The sequence below is a fragment of the Excalfactoria chinensis genome, chromosome 17, assembly GCF_039878825.1.
Source record: "Excalfactoria chinensis isolate bCotChi1 chromosome 17, bCotChi1.hap2, whole genome shotgun sequence".
In the NCBI taxonomy this organism is placed as follows: Eukaryota; Metazoa; Chordata; class Aves; order Galliformes; family Phasianidae; genus Excalfactoria; species Excalfactoria chinensis.
This window is the reverse complement of record NC_092841.1, coordinates 5377590-5401800: the sequence shown is the minus strand read 5'-3', so window position 1 is coordinate 5401800 and position 24211 is coordinate 5377590. Positions and strand designations below refer to the sequence as shown.

At 44.1% G+C, this 24211-nt stretch overlaps 1 protein-coding gene across 3 annotated transcripts; it reads right to left on the bottom strand.

Annotated features, from left to right (window-relative positions):
• Positions 1-556: 556 nt before the first annotated feature.
• Positions 557-19445, bottom strand: TOM1L1 (target of myb1 like 1 membrane trafficking protein). Of its 3 annotated transcripts, none has more exons than XM_072351868.1 (15): positions 18696-19445; positions 18533-18617; positions 16582-16660; positions 11361-11510; positions 10979-11098; positions 10317-10421; positions 9532-9648; positions 6710-6843; positions 5414-5474; positions 4346-4466; positions 3689-3785; positions 3149-3209; positions 2783-2870; positions 2442-2514; positions 557-1788 (listed from the first exon to the last, which is right to left on the bottom strand). In XM_072351868.1, exons 1-15 carry the CDS (start codon positions 18751-18753, stop codon positions 1722-1724), a joined length of 1416 nt encoding a protein of 471 aa, XP_072207969.1. In that variant the 5' UTR covers positions 18754-19445; the 3' UTR covers positions 557-1721. The 3 variants fall into 3 exon arrangements, with proteins under 3 accessions (XP_072207969.1, XP_072207971.1, XP_072207972.1); XM_072351870.1 differs by having other exon boundaries at positions 10317-10418; XM_072351871.1 differs by lacking the exon at positions 18533-18617 and having other exon boundaries at positions 18696-18798.
• Positions 19446-24211: the final 4766 nt, after the last annotated feature.

Sequence of the window (24211 nt, the reverse complement as noted above, 5' to 3'; positions counted from 1 at the left end):
AGACAAATCTTAGAATCCAGGCCAAGGAAAAAGAACAGTAAAATCTTACCTTGGTTGTCTTTACTCCACTGTCTTTCAGGAAAGTGAGCTGATCCTGGAAGTTCTCTCTACACCTTCCTTTGTTCTGGCCATGTAGTTTAGAAGAATATGAATATCCTCTCGACAAATGCTAGTTCCATAAAAGTCTGCCTTCCCCTGAGTTTGCAGCCCAACCCTGCATAGATACTGAACACATCCCAACAACGAAATAAGCTCTGTCACCTCCGTAATTAGCCAGTTCCCTTCACAGTCTTCATCTATCTGTAATCATTTTCCTTCCTTAAAAATTGACAAGTTCAGTTAGCAACCATTTCATTACAAGCCCTATTGAAATAGGCTGTTTAGACCTGTTGTGCTCTGTTACACTATGGTCTTAACATAACTAAGCTGTTGGAAAAGTCATCTATCTCAAACTCTAACAGTCTTCTTGAGCTGCTTTCCAGATTCTGCAAATAATGCAAGAAAAATAACAGCAAAGAGACTTACCTTTTCACCTTTACTTACAAGCCCCCCCCACCTTCCTCAAGAGATTCTACTGGTCCTATAGCCAGCTGCAAACTTGAGAACCAGATACTTGAAACCCCATGGATTCATTCAGCTTCTTCCAGTACTGTCTGCATTTAGAACATGCATGTCAGCTACAGAAACTCAGAAGTGATGGAGGTTAACTATTCAGTATTTGCTTTTATTTGGGATTCTATGCTACAGAAATTCCTTAAGGCTTTAAGTGTTTGTGTCACTTAAACAGGTAAGAATGAACACTTAAAATGCAGCACTTAAAGATGAAGTTAGCTTATCAGCTACGAACATGAACCATGTCCTCAGTTTTTTTTTTAGCAGTTATAACTTCAGAGAACTAGATCTGTAAAGTGCAGATTTTACATTCAGCATTAAAATAGACAAGGCACTTAAGCTACTGAGAGACTAAAACCAGCTTTAAATTATTTGATTAAAATCAATGGATAACTAATGCTTATTTGCACTGTAGATGGATATTTTTCCTTCACCAGAACAAGCTCTGCAGGGCAGGAACATTGGAAAAAATAGTGATCCTCTTCTGCTATTTACTAGTAACCACAACGTGGCAACACACAGCTTTGCTCTGCTCTGTCGATCACAGATGACAGCACCGGATGTCCCTGCTCAGGTGCTTAGCAAGACAAAAATCCTATTAATTTGTGGGGTTTTACAAAGCAAACAAAATCCATATTCCAAATAGAAAGAAGTGGTAACTGTGTATCTTTTATATCTCTCAAGAGGCTCAATTTTCGGTAAGTCCTACATTTCAAAAATAAACATATATATGTTTATAGGGAGAGAATTTCAAAGACATCAACATGGCCAAAATAAGAAATAGGGTTATGTAGTACGAAAGAACTGATTAAGACTGAAGAAAAGCTTTCTTCTATAGCTGTGAGAGTGCTCTAAATTTACTTGTTTCCAATGTCAAGTGCTACTTCATACACAGGTGACTTTGGAAATCATATTTTGAAGGCCACAGTGCAAAAATAGTAACCAGGTTAAGTCACCTTGAATAATATTCAGCTGAGCATGTAAAACAAATTCTCCAGGTGTGGATCCAAGTACTTCTCCACTTCTCATTGCTGTCGTTCACGTGTACGTTACACGAAGCAGTGCCTGGGAGCAGCACCAGAGTAACTTGTGTATTCAGACCTTCACCATCAGCATTCCGAATGCTTTTCAGCTTCTGGCTTCAGCAGAGCGGCATCAATTTCTTCATAAATGGCTCTGATAGAAGAGGAACAGGGCAACTGTCACGTCAGTTTTGTTTTGTTAAAACGCACCAATTAAATCCTGCCTGGAAGTTTATGTTGCTTACTTAATACAGCATCAGTTACAGGATGCTCAGATTTCCACACACAAATAGAGGCCCTGGTAAAAACTCATCCACTTTCCTTATGAGACCCTTTATATACTAAAATGCCACAACATAGAGTCCCCAAAGCCTCTTCTTCAGGCTGAACCACCCCATCCCTCAGCCTTTATAGCAGTGGTGTTCCAGCCCTCTGATCATTTTCATGGCCCTCTACACACGCAAGTTACTTTGCTCCAGAACTGCTTGTGTTGAAACATCAACTGGCTTCCTCCACTACAGCCCAACCATGTTGTATTCACCTTTTTCTATCACTTAATAGGACATTATTAAATAGTTTTTGACATAGCACTACTTGGCCATTTTTGCAGATGCTGATTACTGAACACACTACAGGAGTCTATTCCTTAATCAGCAAAGCAAGGAGTAATAAAAGCTCCAATCCAATCGTTCATTCAACTCCACCTAAACAGTACGGTCTGTTTCCTCACTCAGAAGAAAGCCATCTCAGAAACATTTTTGCCTTTGGCACCTAAGAGAACTGTAAATTACTTTAAAAACTACTTACTCTGTAGGAGCCAAAGGATCAAATTCCATTATCTCGTAGTAATGAGGTGACTGAAATTTGTTCTTCGATGCAGCTGAAGGGTAAATACAGACAGATAAATCCACATTTAAACATAACTAAAAGCACGTTTTATGAATGTTACTTTTTTATTTCCTTCTGAAACAAACAAGCACATTTTCTAGTTGCTTTAAATACAAAAATTGGGCAGAGAAACCATGAGCTAAATGAGTTTTTGTCAGTGTCTGGTGCTGCTCCAGTCTTTAACAGGCCTTATATAAAGCATTAAGTGCTAACAAGGAAATAAATCTCCATAAAAGTTAAGTGGTCTGCAGTAATATTACCTGCTGGTGATGTTCCATTTGATGATGTAGTATGTCCAGCCTGCAGATTTACTGGACTCAGAGGCACTGGGCTTAAAAGAGTTGCCAGCTGAGGAAATCAAGCAAAACAATGCATAAATCCATGAGAAACTGCTGACTTCAGACTCTCAGACTAAAACAGGTACATTCTAAAGGTAGACCAACATTCATAATTCTAATTAATCTCCCTTCCCCAAAGAATTAAGTTGGCATGGCCACAAAATACAGAGCATTCCCTGATGACTGATGCAGAACAGAGCTCTGTATCCCATGTGGACAGCAGTCAGGGTAAACCCTTCTGACTCTTGACAGCAAAGAACAGTAACTCTGAAGAGGAGCGCTACTCACGTTGCTATACGTATGTCCAGCTGGGGTGCTTACACTACTGTTTTGTGCTTCAGTTGCAAATCTAGAAGAGTAATACATGGAAAGTAGCTGAGAAATTATTACAACTAAGTAACTGCATTATTTTATCTGCTGTGCTGTCTTTACCTTAAGTCACAACTGAGAGCAGCGTGAGCAAGTGTTCCATTTATGTAATAGGTGGAAAACTGCAAGGATTTCTTTTCCTGTTTTTAAACTGTTCTTTGTACAATTCATCTGTTTCTCCATTTAACTACAGCACAGACAAGACTCAAGCATAAAGTCAATATATATCTCAAGTATCTCGAGGTAAGTTCATGGTTATGACTATTTAGAAGGTGCTTCAGGGTTAGCACATTTTAAGCATGTTAAGCAATGTCTCGCACATGGAGCTTTCACTTTTCTACTGGACTAATCTGCAGAAGCATTAAATAACTTTTTCTTCTGAGCTTTCCTTGTCGGTTACAGTGGACTCATCGCTCTGATTAGCTGCTGTCTGCCACCATGTCTTGATAGATTACTCACGGGAATTGCTGAGCTTTCCCAGCAGCTGCTAAATCCAGCTGGGGATAAATGGATGGATGGGGCCTTGTCGTATCTTCAGGGTGTGCAGATACGGAATCTGAAATTCAAAGCGATATTTAATGATCCCTTAATTGTTATATAGCAAATGTTCCTTACTTGTACCGCGATCAATGAAGCTTTGTTTGGAAGGCACATAAGGAATACAGAACCAATGGCGTTTATTGCGACGAAGACAAAATTATAAGCAAAGTTAGGAGATTTAGTCTCTCCACGTGGTATGACAGAAGTCTGAACTCAGAGGAGGTGAAGTGTCCTTCTCAAACGAACTGCTGTTAGCATCAAATGCCTCCTTGAAAAAGAACATCTCCATTTCTTCCTTCCAACCCACAGAACAAGCAACCATCGCTCTGTTTCATAAAGAATGATCTTTCATTCACATTTAAATGCAAGACTGAGATCACTGTTCTCACTCTAAAAAAATATATAGAAAGAACCTTATCTTGTATTTGTTTTTTTAAACATGCACACCCCAATCCTGGTGTTTTTTCAGCTTACGGAGCACCTTTCTTTCAAGGAACTTCTTGATCCTTCCACTAATCTCACATTGCTTTGTTTTAGGAAATCAGACTGCCAAGGAAACGTGCATCCACCACTTACTGGGGCTTGGAAACCGAGATGCTGCAGGGTCAGTCCCCAGCACTGCAGCCATAGGAGATGGAGAATCTGTAGAGAGGTCAAGGAGATCACTGGAGGGAGCAGACGGCTGTTTCCTGTACAGCTTAACATTCAAAAAGAAAGCTATTAAGAAGAGAGCAGGAAGAAAGGAACGGGTAGTTTTAAATAAGCTAACTGTCATTTGTACAGAACGTGAATGTTTGAAATGGGATTTGTCCCTCAGTCACTAACTAAATGCTACTATAAGTGCCAGCAATATCACACTTATTTCTTTATGGAGTGGGTGGGGGGGTGTGGAAGTGCTGGCTAATGGACCAGAGAAGATTTCCAGATAACACACATTGCAGCAAGGTTCTCATTTCAAAGATGAAGGAAAACAGCCCCACGTAGGAAACAGAACTGAAAACGTAGCCAAAGCTTTTAATCAAAATCACACGCCTGAATTGTGTATGGGTTTGGCCGCAGCAGATTGAGCAAAACAATTCCATTTTAAACATGGAAATTCCTGGATCAAATCAAAATGCACACAGTGCACCGTTCAGACCATCCTGTGATCCTACAGTGCATCTATTGAGCAAAACCATCACCCTGCGTAACCAGCCTGCAGCAACAGCAGATTCTCCAAAGAAAACAACATTGTCTTCTGCCTGTCTTTAATAACTATCAGCTGTATTTCAGCTTTCACAAAGCAGTCATTTTCCTGCTGAGTCCTGGATGACTGCAATTGTGGATGAAGAGAAACTGAGATGTGCAAAACTACTTTGGGCAATATAATTAGCAACCATAATTATCAATCAAGAACGGACAGTCAGATTTGCTACAATCCATTTTCGGAACTCAGAGAAGGATTCGACTACAGAGGGGGAAAAAAAACCCCTTCCAATTTATAACCTGGAATTGGTGGGAACAGCATCATCTGCTGGAGACAGCAGGCTGTATCTCTCGGTTCGAGAGAGAAACACTGAACATAAGGAGATGTATTTTTTGCAATGAAGAGGACATGGGCTGTTTGCAGTCCTGCAGCTCACAAGTTCATCCATCGCTACTCACCTCTTCACGGTCGCGCTGTATTCTCTGGTTCTCCAAAAATCGAACTCTGTTTCGAGAGAACCTGTTGAAATGGCAGAGCTAAATGTTCGTTCTGACATGTCTGTTGGCAGTTCTAACCAAAGCTGCCTTCATTATTTAAGGCATTTTAATTGAGGGAAAAAAATGTAGACTTTGAAATCAAATCCCTGCAAAATATGTTGATGTACTGAGAGCCAAAATGGTGCTACAGGGGGACCGGAGGAGTTAATGAATGTCAGCACCTTAAGGCTGATCTGCTACAGAAGCAAAGGTCTGAACTGGCCTGGATATGAGACTGGCACACATTTGCACTTGGTGTTCAGGCCTACCACGCTGGTGGGGCCCATAAGGGTGACAGCAATGCAAGGAGGAGCAGGAGGAAAGAAATTCCCATCAGCAGAACAAGTATTTGTCTGAAACACATTAAGAACAGAACAGTTGCTACGGCCACCAGAGGGAGCCATCACTACATCCATGAGGACAGCTTGCTTCACAAAATATGCAAGCCCATCTCTGACTGAAGTGGATTTAGGACATAAGCTACTAAACATGAAAGGCTCGTTCCCATTCAACAAGAACATTCTCCACAAGTACATTCACTCACGATGTTATTTTGGAGGAAAACAGTGGAATCTTGAGTTTATGTTTCATTTCATTTTTGCCAGCACCTCATCACGCTGCTGCTGCCATAACAGGCAGACACACGAGATGTCAACACGAGCACTGCAGCGCTTCCATGTGTGAAGAAACATTTCCTGCTGTAAGGCAGGTAGAACAGCTTGTTTTGATTCAGTTGAGAAAAGCAAGTGACTCCCTTCAGCACATGATAAAGCAGAACACTATTCCATGGCCAGTTTCTACAGTAAAGCTGTCAAAGTCGTTCAGATAGGACAGTGAATATTCCTTCCTGGAAGCGTGTATATATAAACCTAGTGACCATCATCAGAGCCAAAAGGTTTGTAGCAGGCTGATGGCAAATCCAGTGTGCTTGACGAGAAAGGAACACCAGATTCCAAAATGATTCTGGTGTGCCTCCATCTCACTTCCTGCCTGTGCTGTTAACTTGTTTTACCACATTCTGGTGGTTTTGTAACTACCATTATTAGCTGCTCCTGATGAGCTCAGGGGAAGGCAAACAGATGATCGGCTCCTGTTGTTATCACACCTCTTTTCTGGATGTATGGAATAATCCACCTCCTTGGGAAGATTCAGCACTGATCTCACAGGCTGACTGTACCCACCAGGTGTGCTTATCCAGGTAGGACACCAAACACTTACCTTTCATGTCCCAGGAGAACATTATTCAGATCTTCGTTTACTTGTATTAATTCAACTATCACATCTTCATTCTCCACCGTCACCAGCAGCTCCATGATCCGCTCCTGCATCATCCGACACGTCTTGTACAGCTTCTGCCCAAAGAAGGGGAAGACAAAATAAAATCAGAAGCCACAACCACGTTCTCCTCATTTCAGTTTTGGAGAAGAATGATAAGACAGTTGAGCACAGGAGACTCGCAGGTCACGTCCCTTCATTTATACAAACCACACACATACCGAGCATTGCAAATAGTCTGATTTTCATGTCTTTGATCTCTGCAAGTCCAGGCTGACAACTCCTATCATCAAACCAGCACTCCTACCCCTACCAGCCCCTACCCATGACCTACCTTCATTTCTGAGGATACAGCTGTCTCTAAAGTCTAAATTACAAATTGCAAAATAAAGAAGACCCCTCTGGGTGATGTAGAGTAAATTTGATTTGAGCCTGATTGAAGCTGATTAAACTCAGTAGGATACTTCACATGAATGTAATGAACGTGATCCTGGTTCAACATCTGCTAGAAGGAAAGACAATGGTTGTCTAAAGGATGAAGTGCTCTGTGCCACCAATGTGTAGCTCCAACTCCTCCTCTCAGTGGGGAAGTCTGGATGCACTTCCCCACGCAGCAGCACAAACCCAGCCGGTGTGCTATTTATGAGATCCTTCTGAGCAGAACGCTGCATCACTGCCAGCTGAAATGCTGGCTATCTTATTCACATTTCTCCCTCCTGCAGGTTTTGCCTGTTCAAAGAAACAAATTCTTTAGCATCAGGAGCTTCATCTCAGCCAAGATTCTTTTTCCCACACTGTATTTTTGCAAACTCCGGCTGGCTCTGCTTAAGGGCAAAAAAAAAAAGGGAGGGCAAAACTCTTGTTTGCACACAGCTATTCAGAAGGGCTCTGGGATTGTTTTCAAAGTGTTCTCATTTTTCTCAAGAAACATGAGCTGTGTGTAATTCTTTAATTTATTATGTAAAAAGAAATGTTCTGCCCCCTTCCCAAATCTGCATGTGGATGACATGTTACCTTATTGCTCCCTGTTGTACCTCCACAGCCCAGGACAGAACGCACAAAAATGTATGCAGTTCAATGCATACAATTAAATTTTAAACCTCTTCAGCTCCATCTCTTATAGCTTTATCCCCACCTCAGAAATGTCTATTTCTTATGTATCCATTTTACTGGCAGCCTTTTTTCTTTGTAGAACTGAATAAGCCACGAAGCAGTAAATCGTGATGCTCATTTACAGGATGAATTTGTAGGTTTTGCTCTGACTCACCATGAAGCCCAGTGTTCTGAAAACTGGAATTCCCAGCAATGCTGTGATATGAAGCCATCAGTGATCCCAATTAACTTGTGCCAATGCTCAGCACCTGGCAACCTGGGCCTTAATTCCTGCACATCCATCAGACACGTCTGTTCTCTACCCAGCACAAATAGTTGTGGCTCTTTCAGCTTATATTGGGCTTTTGGTATTCTTCAAAAACTGTTACTGCTAAGCACAATATTTCACGTGGGATTTGCTATCAACCTTGTCTAGAACAGGGTGGGGAAAGGGTGGAAGCAGTCACTCACCAAACTACAGAACCATAAGTAGGTTGCACTAATGAAGTTTACCCCCTTAAAGGTTTTTATTCAGAGACCCTGGATAATCAGAAGGGCTGGTACTCATCTCTCCCACTCACTCAAAGCCTAAACTAAGAGCTCTTGTAACAAAGGACTTTGTTCTCCAGCAACAAAAGCCTAATACAAGAAATCCAGGTAAAGCCACAAGCAAACATGCATGTTAAACATGGTTAAAGAAACAGGCTGGCCACGCTCAGTGTTCTGTACCACTCGGTGCATGGAGGAAAAGAACAGAAAGAACAACAATGAAATTAACATAGAAGGAATGAGTTTTTAGTCACTCCCCCACAAATGGGAACTCCACACCCTGTCCTCAAACTTTTGCCAACAATTTTATTGCTGGGAGTGTCAATAAGAATCCACTGGTTTACTGTGGACAACCTAGTATGTGCGCCTGCATGCAGAAGGGCTGCTCTGTAGGAGCCAGGAAATGAAAGGTACCTTTCCTGTTTTACAGCTGAAATATCCCTGGTTCACCGGCCCTTCCTCCTTGGACCTGCAGCTCTACAGATCTCTGCCACAGACAGTGCTGGAGGTGCTTACATTGTAAGTTTCTCAAACAGAAGAAGTACGAGCAAATAGATCGTACGCAACTTCGCTATCAAATCTAAACTTGACTATCGCAGTGCACGACTTCAGGCTACACTTCAAGAGAACGTGGCTTCATCCATTGCACAGCGAGCTCCCAGGCTTTGAGGTCATGTACACAAACCCAAAATGCTTCATTTTCTTCGCTGTCCTTCAGTTTGCCTTTAAGGTATCGGCAATAATAAAGAGAGCTCTGAAAACTCCAGGACGGATATGAGATTTTGTGTCATCACCTGTTTTCCCAGGAGGCAACTGCGTTCACCTGGAATGTTTCTCAGGGCTGTTTGAGAGAACATGGTTAACAGAGAATGCTCCATTATGAAATTCCTTTGTCCTTGGAAGTCCCTAGAGCTTAAATTTACATTGCAAGCTGCATTGTCCTTTCATGACTATCTAGACGTTGGGGAAGGTGAAGGAGATGAGAAGTTGAGCAAAATGTGAAGCAGAAACTTGATGTTGGTTTGATTTTGCAATCTAAACTCAGATGTTACAAGAAAGGATGCAACAGATCCTAAAATCAACTTTGTTCAAATTAAACGCCCCATCAGTGAATTACCTCCTACCTGTAAAAGATTCATATCATCCGGATTCTCAGAGCCAGGAACATTTTCTCTTAATATCGATGACATGACTCTCACATTCATTTTCGCCATATCTAGTTCACTGTACAGTTTCCCAATCTGTTCAGTTCAACAGACAGAAGATTGTGCAGGTGAAAAGAGGGAGCAAAGTAATTCTTCTCTCTAATATGTACTTTCTTCCCCATTAGGCATGATATGGGTCTAATTAGCATTATTTTATTCCAATGACACTCTATGGAAATTAACTCAGTTTTTATACATCCAATCACACTAAGACCTAAGCCCAATAATACTATTGGTTTCCCATACATTTAGTGCCCCTCTTAATACTGAGAAGACTTATTAGTTAACTACAGGCCAAGTGGGATCAGAAGCAAACTGTCCCTTCCTTTCTCTTTTAAGTACAATCTCTTCACATGAATCTTATCCCAAAATAAGTTTGGCTTCTTATCTCTGAAGTATCTTTTATCAACTTGCACAACACTCTCATAACAGATCAGCAGAAATTCTTATGCTCAAGTGAACGATTCCACTTCCTGGCTGGGTACAGCCTGGCATTTACCCATGTGATTTCTGCATGCTCTGCTTTGGCAAATCACCGTAATAAAACACCTTTATGAGAACAAATGTAAAACCACCAATAAAGAACTACACGACTTGAAATGATGGTTCCATCTATGACCTACAGTGCTGAAATTGCATGTTACCAACATATTTCAAGAGGAACGTCCCTCCGCTCCAAACCTGTGGTACTGGTGGTACTGTACCTGTTCAGGTGTCAGCAGTAACGTTGGGCCCGTGGGAAGAGGCAGCAAAGAACGTTTTGGGGGATTAGCAGAAGATGGTGATGACTTTGCAGGAGATGAGGACTGCTAGAAGACAAAAGAGCAGAGCTTGCATTTAACAGAAGAACTGTAGGGTGTCCCTACCCATGGCGAGGGGATAGAATTAGATGTTTAAGGTCCCTTCCTAACCCATACCGTTCTGTAATTCTTGGAATGCTCATATCCTGAATGGTATGTGTGTTTTCATGCAAATCTTACTCACTTTAGCTAAGGCTTTCAAAAGCTGACAAGTTTCAAGCTCTCAGCTCTCATTCATTTTGAGGCAAACTGGATGCCCAATTTTTTTAAATGCTTTGGAAGTCTCAAGAGACAGAAACTTCCCCTTGGAGAACATATCCACTGTTGTGTGGTTTGAAATAAAAGACACTACTATATAGGACAGGTGTCTTTGTTGTTATCTTAGCTGCTATAATTGAAGTCGATTTCTGCTCACATGCTTAAGTAGATTGGTCATACTCTGCCCTGGAGCAGTTAGAAAACAAAACAAAAACATACACACCTTCTGTGCCTACAGAGCTCATACAATTAACACATCCTGCTTCTGATTTACAATGGATTAACGAGGCATCCCTGTGTATCCCCACCTTAGGCCTTCCTTTGCTGGTATCAGATGATGGAAACTCCACTCCTTTCTTCAGCAACTCAATATAAACTTCTTTTACTTCGGTCACATCCACCATTCCCTGGAACCCTCGGGCCCAGATCTGGTTTTGAAACAACAGTAACAGAAATGGACAGTCAGTGTGAACAGACAAACTCTAGGACACACAATCCTAAAGGCATTTTCTCTACGTGAACAGCACATTTTCTGCCTCTATCTGCTCCAGCTTCTTCCACCCTGTGCTGCTCCAGCACGAAGCAGAATAATAAAGCCCACGTAAAAGGTTTCCATGAATGCAATGCAGGAGAGAAACGAGACGCATATAAAGCAGAGAGACAAACAGCCAGTGTTTACTCTAGGCTCACCATGATAAAGGTCAGGATTTTCTCCTGCAAGTCAATGGGCAGGTTGTATCTGGGATTCAGCAGTTTCACCAGCCTGTCCTTGCAGAAGTCCTTCTTCACAATTAAAGACTGGAACCTTGGACCACAATTCTGCATACACATGTCAAGCAGCTGCAACCACAAGAAGCTTCTGTTACACAGATGCAAGGAAAAGAAAACCTTTACCCCTTTAATTTATTCCAAGGTGTTGCAGGGAAAAAGTACTAATGGATATGAACAGATCGTTGCCAGTAGTCTCATGGTATTGTCTGGTAGGAAACAGAAGTTCACTGCATGCACTTCTATTCCTATGCATGTACAAAATGAAACGGGTTACTCAGAATTAAACTACTTTTGACAGTGAAGCACAGCCAAGCTTGTTTCCATGTCACAGCAGTTACTGAACATGCCATACCTAAACAGTGTGAAGCCTGTCCACAGCCTGAAAAAAAATGACTCGTACAGACTCGCTAAAACAATTAATTCAATGCCTAGCAAACAGGTCCCCTGGCCTGACAGATTCTGAAGAGCTCTGCAGGAGAAGAAAACAAGCTTACGAAGTGCCTCTCTTCTAATCTGCCCTCTAAAGTGAGAGACTAATGAAAAAATAGAAAAGAACAAATTCAACAACTCGGAGAACAATTTCTCCACGTGTTTTAAAGGTCACGCTGCTTTGAAACAGAGCAGGTGAATTGTTCCAGTTGTCAGATTCATCTCCACTAAAGCTGTCTACTTCCAAAACTGCCTGGAACGCTCAGAATGGGATCTCTGCAAGCAGCACATCTGCCCTATCAAACACAGCGTATGTCATTGTGACATTACACCTCTCCTTCCTGTACCTGGAGATGGCTGGCTGCAATTCCCTTCTTACAGAAGAGATATCAAAGGCTGTCAGTACATCCCAACCACCCGGAGTCAAGCCAGTACAGGTTTTGTTAGGGAGCTGGGGCTGATCACAATCAGAACTCATCTTGCCTGGCATATAACTGGAGATCAACTAAGGTGCTACGATGCTCCATACAAAGAAAGAACACTCACTTGCACTTCTCACTCTTGAACCTTGTCTTTACTTAATCTCTCAGTTTAAGAGTGAAGATGGAAAGGTGAAAGCAAAGGGGCAGAATTCACAGAAGTTTGCAGAGTTTTGTGGTTTTAGAATCACAAAACCTCCCCAGAATCATGCAACAGGCAGAACCCATTCACAAAAGGATACAACAAATCTAAGGCTGCTACTATAACCACGATTAAAGTAGGTAAGTAGCGCTCCTACCCAGGGCAGACTGTATCTGGCTACATTGAAGTCATTTTAGTAACTAGTTTTCCAGCCTCAGGACCTGGGGATTTCTCTCCCAGCGTTATCAAGAACTTACGGGAGAAGTGGCGTAAGACCAAAAGAAAATACACTGTTGAAATAAAAAGAGAGTAGAACAAAGAGACGCTGGCAAACTGCTGTGCAAAAAACAGAGATAATTACAAAAAAAATCTTGGCTCGAATCATTATTTTTCATGAGCACATGAAACAAATGCTAATAAGCCAACTCATCTGCCTGTGCAGCACTTCAAAGATGGCTGGCGTAAAACATTTCCAACCCAGAGCATGAGAAATTTGGTATGCTATTCTCTATCATTAGTTTTTTGTATACGGGACTGAGTATTTGCCCTCTGAATGAAAGTACTGAAGCTAATGGATTAGAGCCTCCATTCAATTAGGCCAGTTCAGCCCACTTACTTCTCATGAAACCAAGCTGGTGCAAAAAAACATCAAGAATTTGACTTGATTTCTGACCAGCCCATTCATGAACAAAGCACTTTTATACTAATAGCACCTTCACTTAGAATGTCAATATGGTTATTTACCACTGTAAATAGGACTTCATTTTCCTGAGATCCACTGGAGTGAATGGACCCCAAGGCAGCCAAGCCAAGTGCTGCAGCATAGAGCACAATGGAATCTCAGTACGCATGTGTTCTAATAACAGAACTGGCAAATTAACTTGAATCAACCCATTAACCTTTCTCTCAATGAGGGGCAGAACCTGAGGACTGTTGGAACAGACCACGCTGCAATGTTCCAAGCAGGCTGATACCAGACAACCACAGAGAAGAGATCTGCACTGAGTGGGAAAGGGGGAGCATTGCACAATCAGAGCCCTGGGGTTCATGGAGCACCAACACAAAACTGAGGTGACAGGAAGCACCTGAGCAGACATGAGGGCAAACTGTTAAAAACTGAAAGGCAGAAATAAACAGGGGAGAAGTTACGGGGCATAATAAAAGAAAACCCAGCTACATTCCTTACCAACAGAGACCTTGCTCAGAATTCTGTAGGACTAACTGCTCACCTCAGGCAGCCACTGAAATACGTATTCCTTTTGCTCCCACTCAGCATCTTTTTATTTTCCTCTCTGTTCATATATACCATAAAGTGCAACGTGACCTTGCACTTCTGCTCTAAGTGCATGTATGTGCGTTAATGCAGGTGCACAGAGGGACACATTTAATAAACTACCAGAACTGGGGCACTGCAGTAAATGCTTAAAAAAACCCAACAAGGGATGTCTACAGAGACGCTGAACAGGTGTCTCAGCATTCACTACATAAACACATTTTACACAACCAAAGCTTATTAATAACAAGTCAGATAACACACGCAGACTCTGCTGGATTCCTGCCTGAAAGTTCTAATCCTCTTCGTTCTGTGATTGTGCAATCAGTGCTGCCAAGCCTGATCTCTGGGCTTTATCAAGGAGAGCACAAAGCGGCTTCAAGGCCTGGCATGCACACACCTCGATCCATGTGACTTCACAGCCACCAGGTAACTTCCCTAGATCAGAGTACAAGCAGTTAGGCCACAGCCAACACATGACACAGCTGGCACTCACCCTTCCTCCTGCAAGCAAATAAACACATGTCTAAGACAGAGGAGGAAGACAGCACTGCTGAGATTTTGCATGTCTCAATGACAGAATCAGGGCTGACCCATGCAGCGGTGTTACTTCAGACAGACTTTCACGTTTCAGTCTGTGTGCATCCTCTGGGGAGGATCAGCTCGAGAAGTAGTTTGATTAAGAAGACAATTCCAGAATTTCAAGGTTCCACAAATGTGGATCAAAGTACATTTCAAAGGAAAAGTAGTTTCAAGACTTCGTTGTCTTCTTAGATAGAATCATAAAATGGCCTGGGTTGAAAAGGACCTCAAAGATCACCTAGTTTCAATTCCCCAGCCATGGGTAAACCAGAGCCACATCCAGATAGATACAGGAGAAATGTAGGCTGGAGAGAGTCCCAAAAGCAGGAAGACAGCATCTACTGTAAGAAAGGCAGGCAATAAGGCATAGCTTGTCAAAAGAAAGTGCTCTTGTTTCTGTAGAAATCTGGGAGAAATCAAGGAACTTTTAAAAGGTAATGGTTGAGGGTGGGGCCTCAGCTGGTTTGTTTATTAGGAAGTGAAAATTACTTGCTTTCCATTTGCAATGACTTATCGATCCAAGTATTTCAAAACAGGAAACAGGAACAATGCCATTATTGCTATCAAGATCATAAAATAGAAAAAGAGCCCACAGAAGGACCAGCCTGGGAGCAAAGGAGTTAAAAGCCATCCATGGTCAGCAGTGAGGGCATCAAAGGGAAGGCTTCACACACTGAACTGATAGTATTGAGGGCAGAAAAGGAGAAAAAGTAAGGGAGCCTGGAGCAGAGGAAGAGGTGAGGACAGAAAATCTTACATAGGAACAAAGGTAGGAAGAGGGTTAAATGTGAGTGGGTGAGGACACACATGGATTAGGAGGCTGAAACTGTGAAGAGGCTGTGAGAAAGCAGTGAACCAGAAGTACCACTGAAACCTGGTACGCATTCCACCTGCAAGCAAATAGAATAAGCTTCCAAGCAAACATGATAAAGCCTTTCCTTGGACACAACTGAAATAAGAGCTCCTTGGCTATGTCTGCAGGGTAAACATCCTGGTAAGGACTCCAAAACACAAGTACTGGGCCCTCCAAACTCCAGCTGACTGAGATGCACAAGGACTGCAGAAGAAAGCAAGCAGATCTGATATAGGGATTGCAGTTACAGTGGAAACCAAGTGTTTCTGTTAGGCAAACACATGGAACACACTAAAAGGTGACTCATGAGACAGTGGAGGAGGAAACTGAGAAAGAAGTGCGGAAGTGGAATGAGCTGAAGGTATACAGTGGTATGTTCAGCACATTTATCTGCCTCTCGAACTTGTCAAGTGACACTTAAGCAATTGCTAACTGACCTACAATTCAACGCTATCAATCACCTATCTTCCTTAATCACCTCTCATATATTGATACAGATAATGATTTTGCACAACAAATACCAAACCTGTGATTAATAGCACTCAGGGTGCAATGCAGACGAACCTCTCTGCACCCTGAAAAAAGTCAATTGTTAAATGCAGCTCAGCAGCAGCTTATAACACAAACTGCTGCTTCTCACAGCTTCACCGCTGTCAGCCAAGAGAAACTCAGGTGGGGGCCTCTGGATTGATGACAGCATCAGGAACTTCTTGCTGCTGCTCACCCTACAAGCGCAGTGGGGATCAGAGAGCACCAGCATGCTCCTGTAAGTCTTAAACCGACTGGAATCGTAACTCTTCCCCAAACTCTGGGAGAGCTCAAAAGCAGCATCGTGTTCTGAAGGCCAGGTAATCTCCTCCAGTGGGGACACTCCAGGTCACCCCAACCTTCAGTCACAGCATCTGAATCCTGCAAGGCTTATCCTCTGCCTTTCTTAATTCACCACTGTTAACCCTTCATTCCAGTCTTGTTTATTTACAAAACATGTAACACACATTCTACAACGCAACCTCAAGCACTCAGTTCAACCAAGGTCACCACGAGGTGAGTAACAAAAGGGCCAAAGCAGCTTTTATGTCATGTCCTCATCTCTGTGCCCTTCAGAGACAGGTGGGGTGCTCACAGAGCGACAGGCATTGCAGTAAAGAAGAACCAAACTGCTTCTACAGGCTGCAGGCTTAAATAAAAAACAAAGCAGCAATGCATTTAGGAAAACTGAACACCAGTGGGCCATCGCATCTACACTGGTAGAGTTATTCACACAAGCAACAAAGATGAAAAACGCCCCAGAGAGTCCTATCAGTGCCAATTTGCACGTCACCTTATCATCTGAAATGCCTTCTGCCTTAGTGTCCAATTAACATAACTCGAGCTGTACTTACAGACAGGGTGAGCCTGATCTCCTTATGGTTACAGTTTTTTGAAAGCTTTTTCTTTAACGCTTTGACTGCATCCTTAGGCCTGTGACAAGACATCAAATAGAAAAGGTTACCAGAGAAACTAAATGGTTTTTCCACTTCATAACTACATCCAAAATCCCAAAATACCGGCCTGACTCTGGGGCCATCCCTGCACTTACACCCACTCATAAACAGAGTCATTTCCCCACAGATTTTGGTAATATTTCTTCAGCAATGAGAGTAACAAAGCAGTGAATGAGGAGCATCCCTCCTGAGATTATGCAGAGCAATAAAGTTATTCTTTGCAGGGCCTGCTTCAGAACTGTATCGTTTCACTGTCGTACAGTAGATTTTCTCATCTAGCATGGACAGCATCCATTGCTATGAAAGGGAACAGGAACAGACAAATGTATCGAGACTTGACTCGCACCTATTTTTCCAAACATGATGTGATCAAAAAATATTCTCCTGGGAGTGCTGCAAGAAGTTGGGGTGTCTTGGCTAACCCCCAATCTTTTAATTGCTGGATGTTTTTAACTTATCTGAGTAATTACCATGTACAGGCAGACAACCCATTCCACCCAAGAGAGTGGCACTTCCACTACAGTCTTTCTCATTTCTATATATACACCCCCTATCTGTTAACTATCTATGTAGGAGGAAAAGGGTGGAAGATGGTATCAAAGCTTATCACATGTGGGAAACAATTCTGACTGATTAATACGGGCTATGTATAGTGTACCCAGAAATTACAGCTATTAGGGCCAGCTCAGTGCTCGTCATCAACAAAAACAAGACGTCCTCCAGTCTGTTTAGGATCTCTGTGGAATCTAAGATGGAACTCACATGCATAAACTGAACATGTCAATTAAAGAAATCCTTGCTGGAAATATTACCAAGTTGATTAACTTAAATGGCTATTTACCATTACCACATTTCTTCTTTTGTTTTTCATTTTGAAAGGTCTGCTTTACCTTATGCAAAAAAAAAAGAGCAGCAACTTTTCTCTTGTTGCTTCAATCCTATGGCCGTGCTCAGTTAGATCAGCAGAACACAGAGTCAGTGATGGATGGGAGTGGAGAGGACAACCTCCCCCTGCAGAAAGCGATGCTGCTACCCCACTGCTGCTTCTGTCTGAAGCATCTGGAAATGCTCTGCTCAGGAGTTGGGTATTACATTAAAATAATGATTTGCCTAATTAGATACAGCAGTTCTGCTGTTCCTAATATCCTGCTACAGACTGGGACTAGCAGTAGTTGCCTAGGAGGAAGCTTTAAGGAGCTGCTCTGTAAGCATAAGCTGTGCACAAGAGGAACTAGTTCATTAAAAAAAGCTCTGTTGCATAGAAACTCCAGATAGAACTACCACAGGGGGTCAGAATGTGCTGTAGCTCATGGCAGGGAATGGGAAGGAGTTACTACTGATCCCCTGAGCTCTCGGAGTCACAGGTGAGAGATGCCAGCAGGAAAAACGAAAGGAGGCAAAACTTGCTATAAAAGAAGATACTGAGGCATACCTTGTTGTCCTGGAGGAAGCTCTCCAGCAGCGTTAAAACGTGCCACTGCCTGCGAGTGCTGGCAACGTGTACCAGTGGGTCCCTGCCCATGCCCATGCTGCTAACACTGCCGCTGGGGCTGGGCAGCCTCAGGTTCCATCAGCAGATGTGCTTTAACCTTTAACCTGAGCGGCCAGAGGCCCCCGGACTTTTCCCAGGTGAGGCTCAGCAGGGCATGGAGCTTCTCTGCCCGCCGAGCAGCATGGACTGTATGGAACGGGCACGGAACCCACACTACCACCTTTAGCCAACAGCTCTGAGCCGCAGTCCCAGCAGATGGGCAGAACTCCGCCCGAGCAGGGCTGCCCTTCGGCTGTCGGTACACACACACACACACACACACACACACACACACACACACACCCCGGCCCCGCTCACCCCTCCTCCGTGGCGTTGATCACGTCGCAGATGTGCATGAATTGCCCCCACTCCTCCGTCTGCAGTGATCCGAACGTCGCCCGGTCTGTAAGTCCAGGGGCACCGCGGTCACCGGCGGCACTCGACCGGACCGCGCTCCCCGCTCCCCCTCCCTACTACTCACCCACCAGGCTCCCCACGGCGGTGCCGAACGGGTCCTTGGGCGCCTTCCCGAAGGCCATGGCCGCTGCCTCCACGGGGCAGCCCCCTCCCGAGCGGCCCCGTCCCGCCGGGCGCTCCTTCTCTTCCCGGGCCGGGGCGGAGCCGCCCGCAGGTACAGCAGCGGGGCGGCCGCGATCACGTGCGGGCCGGGCCGAGCAGCACCGCCCCGCGGGGCAGAACCTCAGCGCCGCCCCGGCCCGGGGAGCTGCCCGTCTGGCTGCGGAACGAGACCCGCCCGCCGCCGCGGGTCTCCTCGGCCACCTCTTAAACGGCACCGAGCAGCGCGGAGCACGGGAAGCCCGGCACGGCGCAAGGAGTCGCGGCTCGGAGCCGCCCGGAGCTGCCTGTTGGCGGCCGGCACTCGGAGGAGAACTTCCACGGAAGAAACGCCACGAGCTGCCTCGGAGCGCTCACACGGATCGGCTCTGAGGAAGAAAGAAGTTTGTGCTGAACGCTGTAAAGCTCTCCTGTAGGAGCCAGGCGTTAGGACCGGAGGTAGGAGCCCGCAGAAAACCGGGATTTTCAAAACGCAGCAAAATAGAACACACGCTCTCAAACTGGTGTCTGAAGCTATTCCTGGACTGCGTTGATGGCGGCGTTCATTTGTGCTAAAGGAGTGCTGTAAGCAGTGAGGCCGAGGAGCTGCAGCCTGCATGCTGTACAACCACTGCTGGAGCACCAGGGCTGACACTCCTGCAGCGCTCGCACGTTTGCACGCACACAGGTGGAAAAGGAGCTGACACAGATCCCGTTCCTGCTGTCACCTGGAGTGGATCCATGCTGTGCTGGAGCCACCTGTGCAACCCACACTGGGGCTTTCTTGCTGCGGTTCCTCCCATTGTGCCGCTCTATTGCAAGTTTGACTTTATCTCAGACCCAGACAATGCTGGGGAACAAAACGCGGCATGAATGAAAATTAAAAACTCAACTGCAGTTTTTGTTGACTGTGAGTTGTAATTATTGCAGTGTCAAACAAACACGGAATCACATTAACCTTCACCTGAGTACAGCTTAATCAGCCACAGTCAAAACACGGTATAACCAAATAAGTCATTTGCGTGGCATTAGAATATCATGAACGAACGAAGCTGTCTTTGCACTGATGAGAGCCCTTCCCAGCAGGAACGCACTCATTTGCGTACACTCACGGCCCCACCTGCAGGGCAGGAACAGCACAGCACGACGGAGGGGAGCATCTCCACACATCCCTACAGTGCAAGTCACTGAGCAGCTTGCCTCTGAGTTACAGTCACGTCTACGGCGTATTCACAAACCAAACTGCTTCCTTGCACTGCTTGTCCTCGGTTGCAGAGCACTGAAAGACAACCTCTAAACTCATTCACTCTTTACTGCCTGAACTCCAATAAGGGCCCATTGAAACGAGCCCTTGTTAAACCTGCAATGTGTGAGAGTCAGCTCTTGTTTCAGAGAGCATTATTTTATTGAGCTACTCAGGGGAAAAAAATTAATGAAGCCTTTTTTTTTTTTTTCCATTGGAATTTACTGCTTACAGTTACTCAATGAGATCAGCTGCTGGCACTGACTGAAGCCTGGGTTTGGGGCACAGCCCTGCAGGAGGAGCACACAGCCCTCTGCTCTCAGTGTGAGCTGCCCAACAATCACAAAGCCTTGGGAGCCCCGCTGCACCCCAGGCACTCTCACTGCTGTTGTGGCTGTAGTATTACACTTAATGACTGTTATTAAGGGACGTGGTATGCAGAAGAGTGTTATAAAAAGAAAGGAAAACAAGCCTTAAACAAAACCAGGAGAGAATCCCAAGCACACACAGGCATATCCAGCCTCACTGAGAAAGTGATGAAAAATGACTTTCAGCTTCTTTGAAGACCCTGTAAATTCAGGTTCTGCTTTGCCTTAATAGATGCATCAAACGTCTCCAGGTTGGAATTATGAACCAAAGCGGGGCTTCACTTTTTATGCCATTTTAAAAAAGAAATCTCAATAAATCCCAAGAAGGCACTTTAGATTTCCGAGGCCTTTTTCTGGTAGCGGAGATCTGCAGACTTTGGGAGATGCAGGCACTGCTCAGTGAACCCACCGGCAATAACAGAGAATTTCTCTTTGCAAAACGTTTTTTGGGGGAAAAAATCATGTCCAGTGGCACCACTTACACCTCCCCCTTCAGGCAGCACGTCTTATACCAGCAGAAGCAGGCTTCTCAATGCAAATTGATTTGCACTACTGATACTGCAGATGCTGTGACAAAAAACAAGTCTTTAATTGTCAGAGCTACCCAGAGATTTCTTCCCCTCTAGTTTTGCTGGGTTTACAGTTTATATTTTATATATCATCAAGTTGTAAAGTCAGACTCTACCTTATTTAAACTTGAGTCTTATTTGTAAGGATTTGTGTACGCGTACAACAGAGTATCTCACTTCAACAGCTCTCCTACTCATAAACGGATCCATGATATTGACTTGTACCTGCTGTGATGTGTTGTATCTGTATACACTACAGTGATGACTTTTGGTACGGTTTAAGAACAGAGATTTTTAGGAAAGCATTATTTCTGCAGAGGTTTGCTGAGGAGTCGCACAGTACCTGCGTGCCTCCCAAGAGCCGTGTTTCCTCCCCAGCCTTTCCGACGAGCTGTTTGAGGCTGATTCCTCCTTGTTATCCCATACAACAGAGCTGCAATCAGCGGGATTCTCACTGCAGCTCATTAGACCAGATGCTGGTTCTGGCCTGTGCTGGGAGCTGAACTTGAACAAACAGCTCGAGGGCTGCATCAAATCCCTTCTGCATAATCTCCATTAGCTCACTGCCTTCAGATAACAGCAAACCTAATCAAGAGCCATTTGGGCAAATTAAATTAATGCTTGTCTTATTTGGGACCGAGCCTCACTAAGAATGCAGAGCTGTCCCCAAATATCCGTTGAAGTAATTACTATTTTACTGTAAAAAAAACAACCTCGGTTGTGCTAGCAGCACATTTAATTTGCCCATGTAGGAACAGGGAAAGAATATTGCAACAAATGACTGAGGTGTGTGCAGCCTGCAGAGGGCAAGCTTGGCCAGCCAATCTCCCTGTACACACAGTGAAGGTGCTTCACTGAAAAGGCACTTCTGGATGGGCCACGGGGAGCTTACTCACACTGTGGCTTAAAATACAGCTTCTTAGCTGTGTGAGCTATCTTGTCGTTAGGGAAAAGACTGTCTCTGTACATGTAATGCAAAGCTCTCTGAATCACAGAACCCCTCAGGTTGGAATAGATGTTAAAGATCATGGAGTCCAACCACAACCTAACCACACTACCCTAACTAACAACCTTCTGCTAAATCATGGCCCTGAGCACCACATCCAAATGGTTTTTAAGCACATCCAGGGATGAAGCCACTTTCATTTTGGGGTCTGAGGATTGCACCACTCAGGTTTTTCCCACCAGCTCCGTGCTGTTTCCCAGACCACACCACCATGGCAAAGCTGGGCAAATCTGTACGGCCCCATTCCTGCTCCCAGAACACTCAAGAGTTCCAAGCAGAAGCCATCCCACTTCAGTAACACGCTCTAAGAACTACACATTACTTTAAAATGAAACTTTACCTTGTTTAGTGTAAGGCTGAACACCAATTCTTTCAGAATGGCGTGATTCCCTTTGTTAGTTATTACACATTAGCTCCCTTGGGGACTCCACTGTAAAGATGGGGTACTGATACAAAACTTCCTTCCCTCTCCTTTCTCTCTGGGTCAGAGGTGGAGACAAACACCCTGCTGTGCTGTTGGGAGCTCCCCTTTACTCAAGGTCATCTTACCCAGCTCCCCCAGCATCTCTCCTAAGTGCATTCCCTTGCAATGGATTCTATATGTCTAAGGTAAAAATCACTATTGCATAGCACAATTTTGCAAGTTTTGACTCAACTTTCCTGGATGAGATTAACTATTAAATACACCTCCACTGCTTCTTCTCGTTTTCTTAGTACTTCAACAACAGCGGTATCTAAAACCAGACCCTTTGTAAAAAACTGCATGTAAAGCAAATGATTTTCAATCAAGAGTCCTGAATTACTAATTGCAGCACTGTCCAATTGCCCACAACAAAAGTACTGCTACCAAAACACACACCTGCTGGTAGCCCCGTGTCCCCCAGCCCTGGTTTGAGTCCACCATCCCCAGCTAACATAATGCCATGCTGCTTGCGGGGCTATCTCCTGTCCTAATTAACCACCAGGCTCAGCTGAACTCTCTGCTGGATTTTAATTACAGAGTTATTAATTCATGGGGAAAAAACTGACAGATGTTTCAGGTTGGTCGTAGCAAATTAAAAGGCAGGTGCCTGGCACCGAGAGTCAGAAATGATTAAACAAATGACTCATGGACGTTCAGCTGTTCCACAGCAAACAGCGCACACTGCACTGCTCGGCGTTCTGCAGGGCAGGGTGACTTCTCAGGATAAAAATAACTGCAACAGATTTCACGATCTCACTTCTAAATGTAAGGAAGCTTTCAAACGTGTGCTCTTCATTTGGTTCGCAGGTTTCTTTCTTGGTTCGCTTTGCTCTCCTTCCCTTTAGAAAGGGAATCCTGCTATTTTCTCAGATGCTTAGTTTAGAAAAGAGTTTGGACGATGCCAAGGGAAGAAAAGGAACTATCTGGTTCCTCTTCAGTTATTACTAAGCAATATGCCGCACGTTACTCTATTTATAACATGCCTATGCAACATGAAGTTGAGGACTATTTTCCATCTCTTACAGGGCACAACAGCAGTTGCTGTAATCCTGCTGCTAACTTCAAGGGCTTGGCAAAGCTTATGGAAGCGTTAGTGCAAATCAAACGCATTACAGGAAACACAGCCCGAAAGGCTACCAAGGTCAGTACTGTTAAAGGAAAGCAGGAAGCAGCAGTGCCATGGGCTGCAGCTCTCCATCACCCGTGCTGCTTCACAGAGCCGTTCCGTCAGGTCTCAGCAGGCCCCATTTGTCATGATGGCACACGCAGCCTCAGCCGAAACGAGCAGAAACTGCCTTTCAGAAGATGGCTGGTTATTAAAAAACATCGGCTGGTTTTAAGTGCATCTCCTCGGGTGTGTTTCTGCAAGGGAAGGTGAAGGAGGAGTTTCAGGGCTTGGTGATGGTGTTATTTGTCTGACTGAACACATGTACACAGTGTATGGTACAATCCTCTTCTGAATGAGGCATGTTGTATTTTTCACACATTAGAATCATAAAAATGACAATTGCTTTGCCAATATTCTAATTTCTGAATAGTTTCCCCCCCACCCTTGTATTAAAGTACAGCTCAAACTACACCTCTGGTTCAAGTCAATCCAAAGATTACTCAAAGACAAAAAATCACTAGATTCGATTTGGAGAATGCAGAACCAGATATTTGGACAACTTCAGAGCTAGAATTGCATGCTAATAGATCTGTAGGAGCAGTTTCCATTAGTCAAAATCAGCATTCTTTGATCAGATGGCAGAAAAATTCCCCACAGCTGTAGGTCACGCCGTGTAGCAGATGTC

Excerpts from the sequence above, each read along its gene's own strand:
- TOM1L1 (XM_072351868.1), bottom strand. The coding sequence starts at position 18,753 with ATGGCCTTCGGGAAGGCGCCCAAGGACCCGTTCGGCACCGCCGTGGGG. Across the intron at positions 11,099-11,360 it reads AAATCCTGACCTTTATCATG|ATCTGGGCCCGAGGGTTCCA; the intron begins GTGAGCCTAGAG and ends TTTCAAAACCAG. Across the intron at positions 3,786-4,345 it reads ATCTCGGTTTCCAAGCCCCA|ATTCCGTATCTGCACACCCT; the intron begins GTAAGTGGTGGA and ends TTTGAATTTCAG.